This window comes from Chlamydomonas reinhardtii, chromosome 6 (genome assembly GCF_000002595.2).
Source record: "Chlamydomonas reinhardtii strain CC-503 cw92 mt+ chromosome 6, whole genome shotgun sequence".
In the NCBI taxonomy this organism is placed as follows: domain Eukaryota; kingdom Viridiplantae; phylum Chlorophyta; class Chlorophyceae; order Chlamydomonadales; family Chlamydomonadaceae; genus Chlamydomonas; species Chlamydomonas reinhardtii.
In genome coordinates, this window is record NC_057009.1 from 69,013 (window position 1) to 83,785 (window position 14,773).

The 14,773-nt window shown below is 61.1% G+C and overlaps 3 protein-coding genes across 4 annotated transcripts; all 3 read left to right on the forward strand.

Annotated features, from left to right (window-relative positions):
• Nucleotides 1–23: 23 nt before the first annotated feature.
• On the forward strand, nt 24–3,415 carry CHLRE_06g249400v5 (uncharacterized protein). The gene is made up of 5 exons (XM_043062569.1): nt 24–293; nt 442–700; nt 857–940; nt 1,105–2,040; nt 2,259–3,415. Exons 2-5 carry the CDS (start codon nt 476–478, stop codon nt 2,334–2,336), a joined length of 1,323 nt encoding a protein of 440 aa, XP_042923275.1. The 5' UTR covers nt 24–293; nt 442–475; the 3' UTR covers nt 2,337–3,415.
• A 2,438-nt stretch (nt 3,416–5,853) lies between these two features.
• On the forward strand, nt 5,854–6,977 carry CHLRE_06g249450v5 (uncharacterized protein). Of its 2 annotated transcripts, none has more exons than XM_043062570.1 (2): nt 5,854–6,333; nt 6,598–6,977. In XM_043062570.1, the coding sequence occupies exons 1-2, from the start codon at nt 6,166–6,168 to the stop codon at nt 6,631–6,633; spliced, it is 204 nt and encodes a 67-aa protein (XP_042923277.1). In that variant the 5' UTR covers nt 5,854–6,165; the 3' UTR covers nt 6,634–6,977. The 2 variants fall into 2 exon arrangements, with proteins under 2 accessions (XP_042923277.1, XP_042923276.1); XM_043062571.1 differs by having other exon boundaries at nt 5,854–6,324.
• A 46-nt stretch (nt 6,978–7,023) lies between these two features.
• Nucleotides 7,024–14,455, forward strand: CHLRE_06g249500v5 (uncharacterized protein). Its single transcript, XM_043062572.1, has 16 exons — nt 7,024–7,299; nt 7,754–8,173; nt 8,687–9,013; nt 9,119–9,310; nt 9,457–9,549; nt 9,693–9,740; nt 9,901–10,035; nt 10,150–10,620; nt 10,774–10,890; nt 11,034–11,288; nt 11,487–12,196; nt 12,327–12,524; nt 12,951–13,071; nt 13,183–13,304; nt 13,453–13,573; nt 13,726–14,455. The coding sequence occupies exons 1-16, from the start codon at nt 7,150–7,152 to the stop codon at nt 13,948–13,950; spliced, it is 3,705 nt and encodes a 1,234-aa protein (XP_042923278.1). The 5' UTR covers nt 7,024–7,149; the 3' UTR covers nt 13,951–14,455.
• The last annotated feature ends 318 nt before the right edge of the window (nt 14,456–14,773 follow it).

The window sequence follows — 14,773 nt, forward strand, 5'->3', positions numbered from 1 at the left end:
TCGCCCTGGCTATTTCGCCAATAATGATTGCAGGATCCGGACAGAATCCAGAATCCGAGAGAACGGAGCAGCCGAGTGACCGAGTCAACTACGCTGGGAAAGTGGGAACGCATTTTTACACCGCTTGCAGTCAATAACATAAAGCGTTTTAGGTTCCACAAAATTAAAACTGTGTACTCGTTCTGCGCGCGCGCAACACGTACGTCCTGTCACGGTTACCCGACAGCCACTGCCCCGCAACCGCGCGCGCGGCATCAGGTTGACAATCTTAATTATCATACACGGCTGAGTGGGTGAGCGCGCACGATGTGCTGCGAGTCGGCCAATTGGATGTATGGTTCATGGATGAGCACTGTTCATTCCCTAAACTCACTTTGACCAGTACACTTGGTATATTAAGACAGACTTACCCGGCTTATGTTGCCGCTTTGGCTGCTGCAGGTGTCGTCAGCAGTCCGCGGCAAGTCGTGTCAACATGTTGCGAGCGAGTAGTCGGCTTAGGGTTTTAAAGGCAGGCGGCCGGGCCCGCGAGGGCCTCTTTTCGCCACTGGTGGCTGCAATTGAGCGGCGATGGCCATATGGAGGCCGGCCTGACTTCCACATCCCCAGCGCACAGCAGTGCGCCCTGCGGATGGGACCGGGGGGTCCACTTGATAGTGACCGCGAGAGCTGTTCGCCGGCGGCGGTGAGGCCCAGTGAGGTGCGTGGGTTGGTGGGCCTTCAAGCTACCTCTGGAGTCTCCGCATGACGCTGACGAAGTGGTAGGCTGGCTCGTAGCTTGTTTCACTAAGACTCGCGCATGCATATGCGTTTCCACACTACTAGCATTGATTATCCTGGTTGCCGTGCACAGCAGGTCCCACCACCTGCCTCCCCTGCCACCACCGCCCACGAGTTGCTGCACGCAGCACAGCCACCATCACCACTGGCGCTGGCACAGGTACATGGGATCCTGGGAGCGCCTTGCTGAGTGCGTTGGTGGTGGGCTTATGCCCCATCCCGGTTCATTCATCACTTGCTTTCTGTGCGTACCCGCCCGCGTACCCGACACGCATCTCCATCAATGTGTCTTTATGCCTTACTTGCAAATGTACCCGGCCGCAGTGCCCTGTGGTCTCCTTCGGCAAGGACGCCAGGGGCGAGGCCGTGTACACGCCGGGTGTGATTTGCACCACCACCTGGCGGGTCTGCTGCCTGTGCCCACAGTGCGGAGGCCAGCAGTACCAGCAGCGCGACGAGGGGGCGGTGGCGGCGGCGGCGGCAACAAGTGTGAGCAGCGGTGATGGCGGCGGCAGCAGCGGTCACTGTGGCACGCCGCCCGCCGGCCTCCCCATCATCACCGGCAGCTACAACCTGGAGGAGGCTGTGGCGGCTGCGGCCGCTGGTTCCAGGGAGGTGGGCCGCAACCCGCCGGGCGCATGGTTCACGGGCCCCGAGTGGCAGCGGCACTGCGGGGCTGCAAGCACGAAGGCATGGCAGCGCAGCACCAAGCTAGTGGCGGCCGTGGGAGGTGCTCAGCAGCTGCTACAAGTGCCAGCAGCGGCCGGCACTTCAGCCGCGGCCGCACCCGCCGCCGCCTCCAGCGGCAGCAAGCTGGTGTCCATGGAGCACGAGATTGAGAGCCGGCTGCGGCTCAAGCTCGTGCGGCGGGTCAATGCTGCTGGCAGTGAGTACCGCACTCGGAACCCAGCTGGAGAAGTTGAGTACCAGCTGATGCCGTTACAAGAGTACCGGAAAGGGCGGAAGAAGACGGGCGTGCAGGCCGGGCAATTTGGGGTGGCGGCGGGCGCTGGAGAGCAGACTGCTGAAGAGCCCCCTCAGCCGCTGCTGGTGACGCAGGCGCGGGCGCGCACTTCAGCCGGCAGCCGCCGCCCATCTTCCCTTCCCAGTAACAGTGCTGCTGCCGGCGGCAACAAAGGGGCAAGCTGCAGCAGCAGTGGCGGCAAGGCGGCGGAGACGGCGGCCACAGTCGCGTCAGCCGCGGTGGCAGGCGCTGCTGTCCCTCAGTGTGCCATGATGCCCGGTGCACGGACCTTCCTGGTATGTCGCGTAATCGCACGTGTGTCCTGTGCTGTGTTTGCTGTGTGTGCGTGTGTGCGTGTGTGTGTGTGTGTGTGTGTGTGATGGCGCTGACTTTAGGTATAAGCATTCAAAAGGAGCGGCGCTACCAGAGCGCGCTTGCAGGCGTTCCCTGCCAACTGGAGGCCAGCAGTCAGCCAACGTGCGTGCACGCATACACGTGCGTGTGTACCGCGCAGGTGGACCACCTGTGGCGTGAGTACTTCCAGCGGTGCGGCGCTCTGCGGCAGCCGGCTGATGAGTCAAATTCCGAATGAGCTCTTCCCGCTCGACACGCCCACTGTCGCGGCACAGGCGGTGGCAGTGGTGGGTTCCTGGGGCCGTGGCGCCCAAGTGAAGACAAGCGGAGCAGTGACGAGGCGCGGCGTGCGGTCTGGCGGCAGCCTGCTGAGGAGACGCTGTTGTCGCTGCCGCTGCGGGACCTGGACGCAGCGGAGGTGGTCAAGGCCAAGGACCTGAGCGGACGGAAGGCCCTCAAAGAGTGCGCGGATGCGCTCCACGCATCAACTGGAAGTGCCCGTAAGGCGGTTGCGGAGAGCGTCTTGACTACCGGGGGAAATAAGGAAGAAATGACCGCGCCTCTCCACGAGCCAGGGCGCGGATGAAATGGGCCAACTGGTTGAGGGGGTTTTAGTCCCCATCACCCGCCTGCTGCCGATAGCATGTATGGTGAGCACTAGGCGCTAGGTGGGCGCCGGTTAACCCGGCTTCCCCTGTGTTGAGGGGCTGCCCTCGTTCGGTCCGACTGCGTGTACGGGCCATGTCGTTGAGGGCGGAAACGGCGTGGCTGTGAAGCGTATTGCAGCAGGCGGAGGCAGCCGCAGGGCGGACACGCACTTTGCGGAGCAGCGTGGGAAGTTCGGCTCGCTCTGTGCCGGTAAAACCCGGCTTATGGCGTTCTGCTGGGTGTACCCTCCTTGAAGTCCAACCGTGCCGTAAGCAAGAGGCGTACCATCTTATGGTATTGCTTGGCCTTGGCGTGGGACTTGACTGTGCGGTTTGTGTCAGCGCAGCAGCCAATTTGGAGGATGTGGACTATGTGGTCCCGACTGGGCTTAGGCGGGGTGTACGAGTCCAGGGGAATGGCTTGGGGAACGGCGGCGAATTGGCGATCAGGAGGATGTCCGGCCGTAGCTTTCTGCGGAGGCTGTCTGGGCAGCAGCTGGAAAGGACCCATTTTGTTTGTGTAGAACAAGAAAGGTGGTTTCTCCTCGCAAAGGAAAAATGGGCTGAGCCCACGCCACGTATCTTGTCTGAGGCCGCAAGCGTCTAGCTCATCATCTCCCGGACATAGCCGGGGTCGGTTCGTACAGGCACGGCCCGCCGTAACGTGTCCAGCCACGACCCGCCGTCAAGCAACAGCACAGCCAGCAACCAACCAAACAGCAGGAAGTATTCTAGTCACAACACTCCTCACTGCTGCGGCCTACCACATCCTGCGCTGTCTATGCTCGCCAGCAACGACCCTAACTAGACACCGGCCGGCCTCAACCTGCGCGCCGCCGCCGCTTCTAGGGCGGGGCCGCGCTGTCCTCTCCGCTACGCACATGCACGCCGCAACTGCTGGGCCCAGGGCTGCTGCCGCCGTCAGGCCCTGTACCGCTGCTGCTGCCGCAGCTGCTGGTGGGGCCGGGCCCTGCACCAGCACGATCCGTAAACTGCATGGGGGCGCGTGGCGTCGCGGCCCTGCGGTGCGACGTGATCGAGCATGCAGCTGTGTAAGCGTTAGTCCAGAGCTCATCAGGACCCGCTAGGGAGAATGCGCCGTGCGTGCGTTTCTCACTGGCTTTGAAACAGGGGTGCGGCCCCCCTGGTCCCCTGCTGGCCAGCTGGCCTCCTCCCGCTTTCAGTGCCTGGTGCATCTTCCCTTGTCTCCCCATCTCCTCTTGGGCAACCCATGTCCTGCGATGTGTGTGTCTACGACCAGGTCCAGCACCAACGTCAAAAATTGCCAGCTACAGGTCGTGCTCTACGGACAGGCACGCACCTTGGGGGCCCACGCACCCTTGCGGGCCCACGCACCGGCGCACCGCCCACCACACCATAATAACCGCTAAGCGTGCGATGTCATGCTGAGTGTACCGTACGGCATGAAGGGAAGACTGTACCTGCAGGGAGTGCTGTGGATTGAAGCATACGAATCTCCTGGTCTGGTCAGTAAAAGAGGTGCCCGTGGCTGGTGCCTACAGCATCGATTTCCTTGAGAATGTGCAGATGTGCTTAATCTGCATGACCTGCCCAGACCTCAACCTACAGTCGGTGTAATGTGGATGCCCAGGATGCCCCGCCCGCATGCACATGGTCAGGCCGGAAAGGGATGAGAGCCGAGCAGGTAGCCCGCTGCCTGACGGGCAAATAGTATCCGCCTTGCTTGTGAGAGAGCGAGTCTAATTAAGGCGTGGAAGCATGAGCGGCTGCAGTGTGAGCCAAGCACTTTCCCATCGGACAACAAGCAACCAGGCGTACAGATAAGCAAGTTCAAGCATTGGATTGGGCTGTGTAAGGAAGGAGCGGCACCGCTGACCATGCAAGAGCACAGTAGAGCATATATACCAGTTGCGCATCACAAGACCTTCATGAGGTTCCACCTATGCTGCTGGCCGCTTACTGCCAACCGCGCCTATGGACAACCTAGGGAGGAGAGGATTTGCCCGTTATTATGTGTCGCAAATGAAGTTGGATATGAGAATCATGTGCTTACGCGGTGTAAGGCCTACGACCAGTTGCGCACGGTTAGCGAGATCGAATTTTCAGCAGGCCGTTATGCAGAATACGACCCCAGCCAGGTTAGCCGCGTTACTAGCTGCATATATAAGTGTTGCAGGCGTTATAAGGGCCCCCCCGGCCCGGGCCTCGGTTTCTACAGGGACAGGAATGCACGTCGTGCTCACCACGTTGTAACCACACACAACAACAACATTACGGCGTGCCGTGCCTGTACAAACCGACCCTGGCTATGTCCGGGAGATAAGGTAGACGCTTGCGGCCTCAGAGTAGATACGTGGCTCAGCCCACTTGTCTCATGCTGACTCATGCGCAGGAATTGGTAACAGGCTCCGGCCAAGTTCGCTGCTATGGAATTAGTGATTTCCACCAACCTAGCGTAGCAGTACGGTATTGTCGACGTTGAGTCCGCATGCGGCGCAGCGTGCAAGATCCTCTACCTGTATGCGCATACCGTATCGGACAAGCAGGCTCTGGCGGTGGCAAGAGTGTCTGCGAATGCACCAGAGCTGCTGAAGCTGTGTTTGAAACTGAGCCCTCCACTTGAAACCAAAGCAGTGCCAATCGACTCCTCTTGAGGAGCGCTATCACGCTGTACCATCGGCGGTTCTGTTTCTGTGATAGACTTCGGTCACACGCGGGTTCGTTCCTATCCATGGAAATCCCGTCGAGTCAGCCCACCCCGCGCTCAACTCTCTGCCGTGTGACGAATGGAATGTGTGCACCGGCATCCTTGTCAGACGCGAGTTCATGCGTTTAAGAGCCCAGGCGTGTCAGCAGTGCGCTTGTGTCGAAGGTAGGGACATTTGCCGACATACGTGTCCACGCCATGACGCGCAGCTTAGCCCTCCCACGGTTTGCTTGTGCTTATTACGGCGTACGTTCACATATGAGCCTCGTAGTGCTGCGTTCTGCCCCGAGTTCTGCTTGTGGGGCGCTTCCCGAAATCCGCCAGGATGGGCTCCCGAAACCTGGCGGACCCCAAGGGACGAGGACCAACCCCCCAAATTTGACGGCCCAGAACTTCCTCACCAGACCACCTCTGACAAAACTAAAGTACGTGCATAATGCTCTCCTAAAGCTCTGTAATTTTGAGCATGGGGTAAGAATCTGAGCTTTCTACCCCCCCCTGGAAACGCCCCAAAATGTCTTCTGCGATTCTCAAAAAGACCCCCCAAAACCTGAAGCGTTTTGACAGATTTTTGGCCTCAAGAATACAAAATTTCTGGCACACGTCCGGCGCCACCCAGCCTTGAAGCGGCCGTCGCTCTACTCGTCGGCCGTCGCTCTACTCTCCTAAAATCTACAGTTTAGAGCATGGGATAAGGCTCTGAGCTTTCTACCCCCCGGACAGGCAGCCGAATGCCGAAGAGAACACCCACTATAGCAGCTGGTGCGGCTGGTGCAGCACGGACTTACAAGACGCAGAGTTGGAATGCAAAGTTTGAGGACTGGGTGAACAGGAACCGACGCGAGGTCCACCTTGCCGGCACGCACCTTGTGTCCTGGCTTGGTGCCCAGGTCCGCCAAGTTACGTTGATGTGACCCCAGTCTGCTTCCTGCCACAGTCGGCATAGCATAATGGCAGCAGCCTCGCTCTTAGATGATACGTGTGAAGAGGACTACTAAATCGTGCGATACGGACTCCCTTAGTCTGTTGAAAGTAGCCCATGGGAAGAGCGAGAAGACGAAGGGTTGCGAGCGACCGTTGCGCGCAGCGAGCGTCGCCCCTGGCGAGCGTTGCCAGGACCATTCTCCCCCAACCGCCCCCCCCCTCCCTCTCGCCCCCCGCAGACCGGTGGACACCAGATGTCCGAGGCCGCACACTGATGAAGGCTGGATGCTGGTGGAGGGACATGGCTGGGAGGTGCAGCGCGCTGACACGGCGGTGCGGTAGCTAGGGTTCATGGCGTCCTTGATGTGACAATTCATGGCTCACCGTCACAATGGGATCAAATGCTTAAAACATTCAACAGCACTTCATGGACGCATGACATGGCTCTATCGGCGACGACCGCACTGTGTCGGTGTTAGTAGCGCATGCAGTTTACTGTGTAGATTATGCCGCGCCCCATTTTAGAAGCGGGTGGAGTCACTCTCCAATGGATGAGAAGACGAAGGGTCACCTTTCGCGTGTGGCGATGTGCACGCCCTTTCTGTAATTTTACAACGCGAGTTGGCAACCATATTCCAGAATATCTATTTCTCTGCATACTGTGTCCAACACAAGAGCAGCTGCTTATGTTAAAGCACCTGTTCAGGTTCGACTGTGCGAATTCCATTCAAAGCTGTTTCTTCCACAACCTGGCGCGTTCAGGGCGCTAACGCATAATCGCACGGGTTGCCATGCTCGGGATCCAGGGCTTGGCGCCGCGAAGGCAGCCACTTCGCTTGGGGTCATCGATGTGCATGCTGCAGGCTCGGTTCCTGCCAGCAGGCACGCGCAGGGCCTCCCACGCTGCGGTGCTCCGCACGTCATCACAACAACACATGACGGTACGCTGGAGAAGCACTCAGGTTCCAGACGTTGCGGAAGGGGTGGGCTGCTGGGGATGCCATAGGAACGCACCGTGCCCAGCACCATGCCGACACGCATAGCCGACAATATGAGCATCTGGCGTCTGTGCCGGTACTTGCTGCATTCTGTCATCTTCAGGAATCCGCTGCTGATACCATAGGGCCTTTCAGCAGTCGGCCGCCAAACAAGGGCGCAGCTATGGGTCAATCGGCGACACCCCAATTAACACCATACTTTACTAACATTGGCTCGTGCACCCGCCACCTAAATACTAGCCATCACGCATGCTGTGCATGCACGCCAACACGTGGTGCTCCTGGCGTGACATAAATCCCGTCCCTGTGTCTGGAGCCTTCCAGCTTGTATGGGCACCAACCGTGCCGGTGGATCATGATTGCGCGCGTCTCACCCGAGCCCGCTGCCACTGCACAGGGCCACGGCTCGGAGTCAGCAGCCAAGCTGACTTCAACGCCCACCGCTGGCCAAGACGCATCCAGCCAACAGGGATGGAAGCTGCATGGCGTCAGCAAGCGCCTCCCTCTGGCGGCGCCTGATGGTGACAACACTGGCGGTTCCCCAGCGGACCCGCTCAGGACTCGTACAACTTACCAGAGCGCCGTCGGCCCGGAGCTGGTTGGAACGGGTCAGGGGAAGCGTCAGTGGCTGCGGCCCGGCGGCATCATCCGTGTGACGCTGCAGCAAGAATCGGGCAGCAAGCAGCAGGCCGGCAATGAGGAAGAGCAGGCGGCCGCCTCGGGCTCTTCCTCCTCGCCCGCCGCCACCACCTACCTGGTGCAGGCGCTGTACCGGGACAAGCAGTACGGCGTCAAGTATGGGGAGCCCATGGTGCAGGTAGGCGGATCGGAGTGGCTGCGGAAGGTGGAGCGATTACAGTGACACGCCGGAGCAACTACAGCAAAGGCGCGCTTTGGCCCTGTATGACTTGGGTGCAGGCTTGGTGTCGTCCTGTAGGCATGTCCCCGCTTACCTACCCACTATGCTTCCCTACACACACACACACACACACACACACACACACACACACACACACACACACACACACACACACACACACACACACACACACACACGTGTTCTGGGTTAGCTACATACCAGTGCTCCGCAACCGACGCCCGCCAATAGGCCCCATGCAGCCAATGCCTCCTTCATGTTGCTCTGCGGCCACAGCCTCACCGTCTTTTCCAGCATAAATGGTAAAATGGTAAAATGGTAGGTATTGGTAAGTAGCTCGTCGTCGTTGGGCGGGCTTTCGTTTTACTTTTTAATATAATCACACACACACACACACACACACACACACACACACACACACACACACACACACGCCTGTGCATCTTGCCCCAGCTGCGCCGGCTGCTTCACGGCCGTGATACGGTGCTTGAGGACGCGGCGGCGGACCACGAGCTGTTCCTGCTCGACACATCCACTGTCGCACCAAAGGTACACGGATCGCCGGGCAGTGACAACATTGGAAGCAGCGGCAGTGGTGGGGTGCTGGAGAAGGATGATGAAGAGAGCAGCAGTGACGAGGCGCGGCGTGCGGCCTGGCTGTCGCCTGAGGAGACGCTGTTGTCGCTGCCGCTGCGGGACCTGGACGCAGCGGAGGTGGTCAAGGCCAAGGACCTGAGCGGAAGGCCCTGCGGCCACGCACACAGCATAGAAAACGCCAAGGTGAGGGCTGGTATCTACCCTACAGTAGTTGGTGTGGCGTCAACTCATTCGCAACCATGCCTTTGACCGGCTTGCGTTTCCACATGAGCCCTTGACGCATTGCAGGCCGACCTGAAGCTGCAGCGGAGCAACGTGCGCGCGGTGGCCGCCGGCCTGCCGCCCACCTACGTGTACCGGCACGTGTACTGCCCGCGCCAGGGGCTGTTCCGGGCGCTGCGGCGTGACCAGCTGCGACTGGGCCAGTGGATAGACCCGCAGGAGGCACAGCAGCTGATGAGCGGGGCAGGGGGCGGAGAGGTGAGTTATGGGGTGGGTGGGAGGGGGGCCGAGAGGCTCAGGTGGTGGGGTGCGTACCGCCGTATGTGTGCGTGCATGCCATCCACAAGAAGCCAGGGCTTGCTTGCCTGACAAAATGTCTGCCCACCAACACTTTCCACCTACAGGTACCTCCCCGCCTGCACTATAAGACGGGTGCGGAGGCTGCTGCGCCGCTGCCAGAGGGGCGGGGCTTCACCCTGGCAGGAATCACGTACCAGGTGAGCCGGCTGTCGGGTGGCGATGGAGCAGGAGGGCTGGGCGGCGGCCTCGGCAAGTGCTTTGCTTCGACGGCGCTCCAAAAGCAGCTCAACCGCGCCCAATGCGGAATGCCGACGCCTCACTTTTGCACACACGCACACAGGCTGGCGAGTTCATGTATGTGGACGCGGAGAAGGCGGGCGGCCAGCAGGTGAGGGGACGTGGCCACGTGGGGCGCTGTGGGGCGGGGGCATGCTGCCGTAGTGATTGTGAGGTGCAGCGCCAGTCTTGCATCTGTGTGTGTGCGTACATTTCCTACGTACAACCGTTGCCCGTCATGCCAATCGTCGCGATGCCCTGCATTCTGACAGGGCGGCCCGTGGGCAGTTGTGCAGCTGGTGGGCGTGGAGCAGCCGGAGGAGGAGCAGGCACCTGCACGTGGGGCCAGCGGGGCTGGGGCCGCGGGTGGCAAGGGCTGCAAGCACGTGCCGCAACTGCAGCTCAAGGTAGGGAGAGATGTGGATCCGATCGGTTGCACAGTTGGCCTGATTCGTATTTGTGCGCTGCGTCCGGCATCTCTGTACTCGCTTGCGCCTCCTCGCTCGCCCCTGCCATTCCAGGTCCGCCGTTTCCTGCGGCCCGAGGACCTGTGTCCCGACCTGGCCTACACAGCCGACTGGTGGGACCTGTACGAGCCGGCACCAGCATCGCCCTCATCAGCCGCCGCCACAGCCACTGCGGGTGGCATGTCGCTGCTTCAGGTGCCGGTGTCAGCTGTGGCGGGCAAGTGCGCAGTGGTGTGGGCGGGAGCTGGGGCAGACCTGCAGGCAGCGGTGGCGGCGGGTCCTGCCCTGCCTGGTGTGCGGGCGCTGGACACGTTTCGCGTCGTGGGCACAGGCCTGCCACCCGGCCAGGAGGAGGAGGCTGAGTGGGCGGCGGCCTCTGCATCTCCCTCGGGGCACCCGCCCACTACCGGAGCCTCATCCGCCCCATCCCCCGTACCGGGCGCGGCCGCGGGTCCCACCATCCGCCCGCTGGCTACCTTGGACATCTTTGCGGGCTGCGGCGGACTGAGCGAGGGACTGCACCAGGTGGGGTGGGAGGGGCTGGTGAGCAGCGATTGAGTGCAGCTTACTCGATTGAGCAGCTGGCCCTGGCCGTCTGTGTCAGTTTACCCGCATGCCGCGCATGTAGTCTTTCCTGGCATGTGACGCCTCTACTCTTGTCCCTCACCGCCCGATCAGTCTGGCGTCAGCTCCACGCTGTGGGCTGTGGAGTTTGACGCCAACGCCGCCGAGGCCTACGCGGAGAACAACCCGCACACAGAGGTGCTGGTCGGAGACTGCAACACCCTGCTGCAGGTGGGGCGGGGCGGCGCATGGGGTTGAACGTCGCAGAGCATGTGAGGTGCTGTCGCATCAGACTAGAAACCAGTACACGCCCAATGTGCGGCGGTTGTACTTTCCAGTGTGGGTTGTGACCCTTATTGGCCATGTGCTCGCAGGAGGCCATGGCTCGGGCGGGTCAGTCCAAGTACTGCGTGGTGGCGCGGGGGCGCCAGGCGGAGGAGGGTACAGGCAAGGCGGACCCAGCCGCTGCCGCCTCCTGTACCTCCGCTGCCGAGCCGTCACCGCCGGCGGCGCCGCGGCTGCCGCTGCCGGGCGAGGTGGAGCTGCTGGTGGGCGGGCCGCCCTGCCAAGGCTTCTCGGGCCTGAACCGCCACCCCGGTTCAGAGAAAGCCGTGCGCAACAACTCGCTGGTAAGCGTTGGGCTTTCGTCTGACGTACTGCCGCCACCTCCAAGCTGCATGGCTTGAGGTTTGAGCCATCTGACATGTCAGGATTCTCTGAACCCCGACCCAGTCCCGTGCTGCAAAGCACTGACAGGACGTCAGGGTCCTAGCCCGCCTCTGACTCCATCCCATCTGACACTCGCGCGCCGCTACCACCGCCCTCAGGTTGGCAGCTACCTGTCCTACTGCGACTTCTACCGCCCCCGCTACTTCATACTGGAGAACGTCATGGGCTTCACCTTCTACAAGCCCGTGCAGCCCACTGAGGGCAGCCACAAGAGCCGCCAGCGCCGCCGCAGGAGCAAGAGCAGTGCGCCTGACTGTCGCCGCAGCAGTGCCAGCAGTGCTGAAGAAGGGAGCAACTCGTCGTCAGCGGCAGAGGAGAATGACCCAAAGGACGAGAACGTGTCGCAATCGGCTCCTCACGCTGCCATCACCACCGCCAGCACCAGCACCACCACCACCACCACCACCACCACCGGCTCATCCCGCTCGGCCACGGACGCGCCAGGTCCCAGTGTCAGCTACTTCAAGCTCGCGCTGCGGACGCTGTTGGACATGGGGTACCAGGTGCGCTTCGGCGCCCTGAACGCGGGAAACTACGGCGTGCCCCAGAGCCGCCAGCGCGTGTTCATCATCGCGGCCCTGCCCGAGGAGGTCCTGCCCAACTGGCCGCGCCCGATGCACTCCTTCCGGGTGGCTGCTGCGGCGGGCAGCAACCGCGAGGGCCAGCAGGACCAGCCGTTCATTAGGGTGCCCGGCGGCAAGTACTACGCCAACGGGGTGGGGATGCGCCTAGTAGGCACGCCCCTGCGCGCCGTGACTGTGCGGGATGCCATCGGTAACCTGCCGCCCATCACGCCGGGGACCAAGGGGTGAGCCCTAGCTTATTTAGGCAGGCTGCACTTCAAGTCTGAAAGGCGTGGGCTACGTTTCTGGCCATGCTTGTCAACACTACTCATCAATTCGCTTAAAGTCTTGCTTTGCGTGCTTGCCCGCACCCAGCGACCCGGCCGTGCCACTGCCGCGGCCCATGAGCGCCTACCAGCGGCGCCTGGCGGAGGCAGCGACTGCTGGCTGGCAGAGAAGTGCCGACGGCGCTGGATATGCGGACGGCGGTGTCGGTGGGGGCGCACCGCCGCCTGTGCTAGCGGACCACGTGACGCCGCGAGTGCTGTCTGAGTTCCATGCCAAAGCCGCCAGGTGGGAGGAGCAGTAGGCGGCGTCCGAGTGTCCGTGCGTGCGTGCGTGTGTGTGTGTGTGTGTGTGTGTGTGTGTGTGTGTGTGTGTGTGTGTGTGTGTGTATGTGTGTGTGTGTGTGTGTGTGTGTGTGTGTGTATTACGAAAACACGAGAAATGTGTGTGTGTGTGTGCATTACATAACAAAAGGAATGTGTGTGTATGTGTGTGTGTTAACAAACAAACGGAAGATTTCCCGTGTGCGTGTACTGTATAACTGCATTTATATAAGAGGAACAGAACGGGTGTATGTGTATGCAGGCCAGGATCGAGTCTCGCATGAGAGCACTGTCTGTGTAGGGGTGTGCTAAGCTCAATGCTTGCAGCAGTAATGACGAAGGCAGGTCTGACACTATTCTTGCCAATCTATAGCTGCTGTTCCCGCCGCAGCCTCGTGCCCCCAGGCATGGACATCTTCTTAGTCAAAGACAAGCTCAAGGGCGCTGGGGACATGACCGCCGCTGCGGCCCAGCAGCTGTCCGCCGCCACGGCGGGTCAGACTCCGGAACAGGTGGGTTGATGCAATCGATGTGCACGCGTTGTCCGACGGTTATAAGCAAGCAGTCGTAGGAAACACCTGATAACCTGATGAACAAGCACGCGCCACCCGTTTTCACAACAGTACCTGGAGCGCTGGAAGTTGGTGAAGGCAAGCCTGCCGTGCCTCAAGCAGGAGGAGAACGAGGCAGAGGATGAGCTGAACAACTTGAAACGACGGAAACGGCGATCCGGAATGTATGGCAGGTACGCACGGTGCTTCGACAGTATCATGTGTAGAGTCTTAGCCTGACGTGTTGAAGGGCCGTGCGATACATGTCTGTCGTTTTCCTGCTGCAGCCTGCGCCGCGCATCCATCGCTGCTGCCTGCCACGTGCCTATGTGTGGTTTGCAGGCTGTGCCACACCAGCTACTTCCGCACCGCGACCACCAAAGTGGGTGTGGACGGCTGGTCGCTGCACCCGGACCTCGACCAGCAGCGCACTGTCAGCGTTCGCGAGGTGGCGCGCAGCCAGGTACGACACGCGTGGCGGGTCCCAGGGAACCGGCAGGAAGGGTCGTGAGCCAGGAAGTCGGGTGTTGGCGTGGGAGTTTGGGACCAGCAGCAGGTTTCAGGGGTTCTTTACTACCAATACACGCAATACGTGCCCATCACCGCCTGCCTCAGGGCTTCCCCGACCAGCACCGCTTCAAGGGTTCCGTGGCAGACTGCTACAAGCAGGTGGGCAACGCTGTGCCGCCGCCCCTGGCCCTGGCGCTGGGGCTGCAGCTGAGGCAGGCGCTGGCGCTGCGGCAGCAGGGGCACCGGCAGGCGGAGGGCAAGGAGGAGGAGCAGCAGCAGGTGGAGGAGGAGAAGGGTGAGGAGGAGGGCGTGCAGGAGGCATGTGGTTAAGTACGACAGACAACTGAAGCGGCAGCAGGCTGTAGGGGCACCGTGCGCGGACCTCGGTGGCTGGGCAGCCTCACGCATTACTGAGGCAGCTGTCGCAGCGGGAGTGCGTACCGTGCACGATGCTGTATTGGGAGTTACATCATACGGGAATCAGGGGGGCAGGTATGAGGGTGTGGTTTGCTGCGGCGATGCGTAGAGCACGTGCCACGGGCGGCCAGCGCAGTGACCTAGGTGCATGCAGTGGCAACGCAGACGGTATGCAGTGCCAGCATCAGTAGGCTGAACAAGAAAGTGGCTCTCCCTCTCAAGGGGAAAATGGGACTGTGCTGCCGTGCCACGTTAGCGCAACGTCTGAGGCCGAAGGTTTCGAAACTGCCTCATCTCCCGGACATAGCCGTGTCGGTTTGCACAGGCACAGCCCGCCATGTGTTCAGCCGTGTTCCGGTCTCAAGCACAACTGCACAACTGCACATCAGCCAACAAACAGCAATAAATCTAGGGAGCATGTGAATGACAGATTGCCGGGAGCTGATGAGTGTCGGCGGGATGCGGCAAGACCGCAAGTCAGCGCGCTGTCAGGGACTCACGCACTAGCAGATGAAGCCGCCGAGCCGCGCCATTCGTGAGGTTCATGGTACGGTATGAGGCCGGGACGGGCTGAATGCCGGCCCTCGATTGCAAGCGGTCTCAGGATCAGCATTTTGAGACAATATCCGAGTCTGTGCGGCCTATAGCTTGCAGAGGGCACGTGCGTGGTTTGCAGGATTGCCGCATCCATCGCTGCTGCTGGAAAGGTGCGCCATGAAAGAGGCGGTGTTGTGAG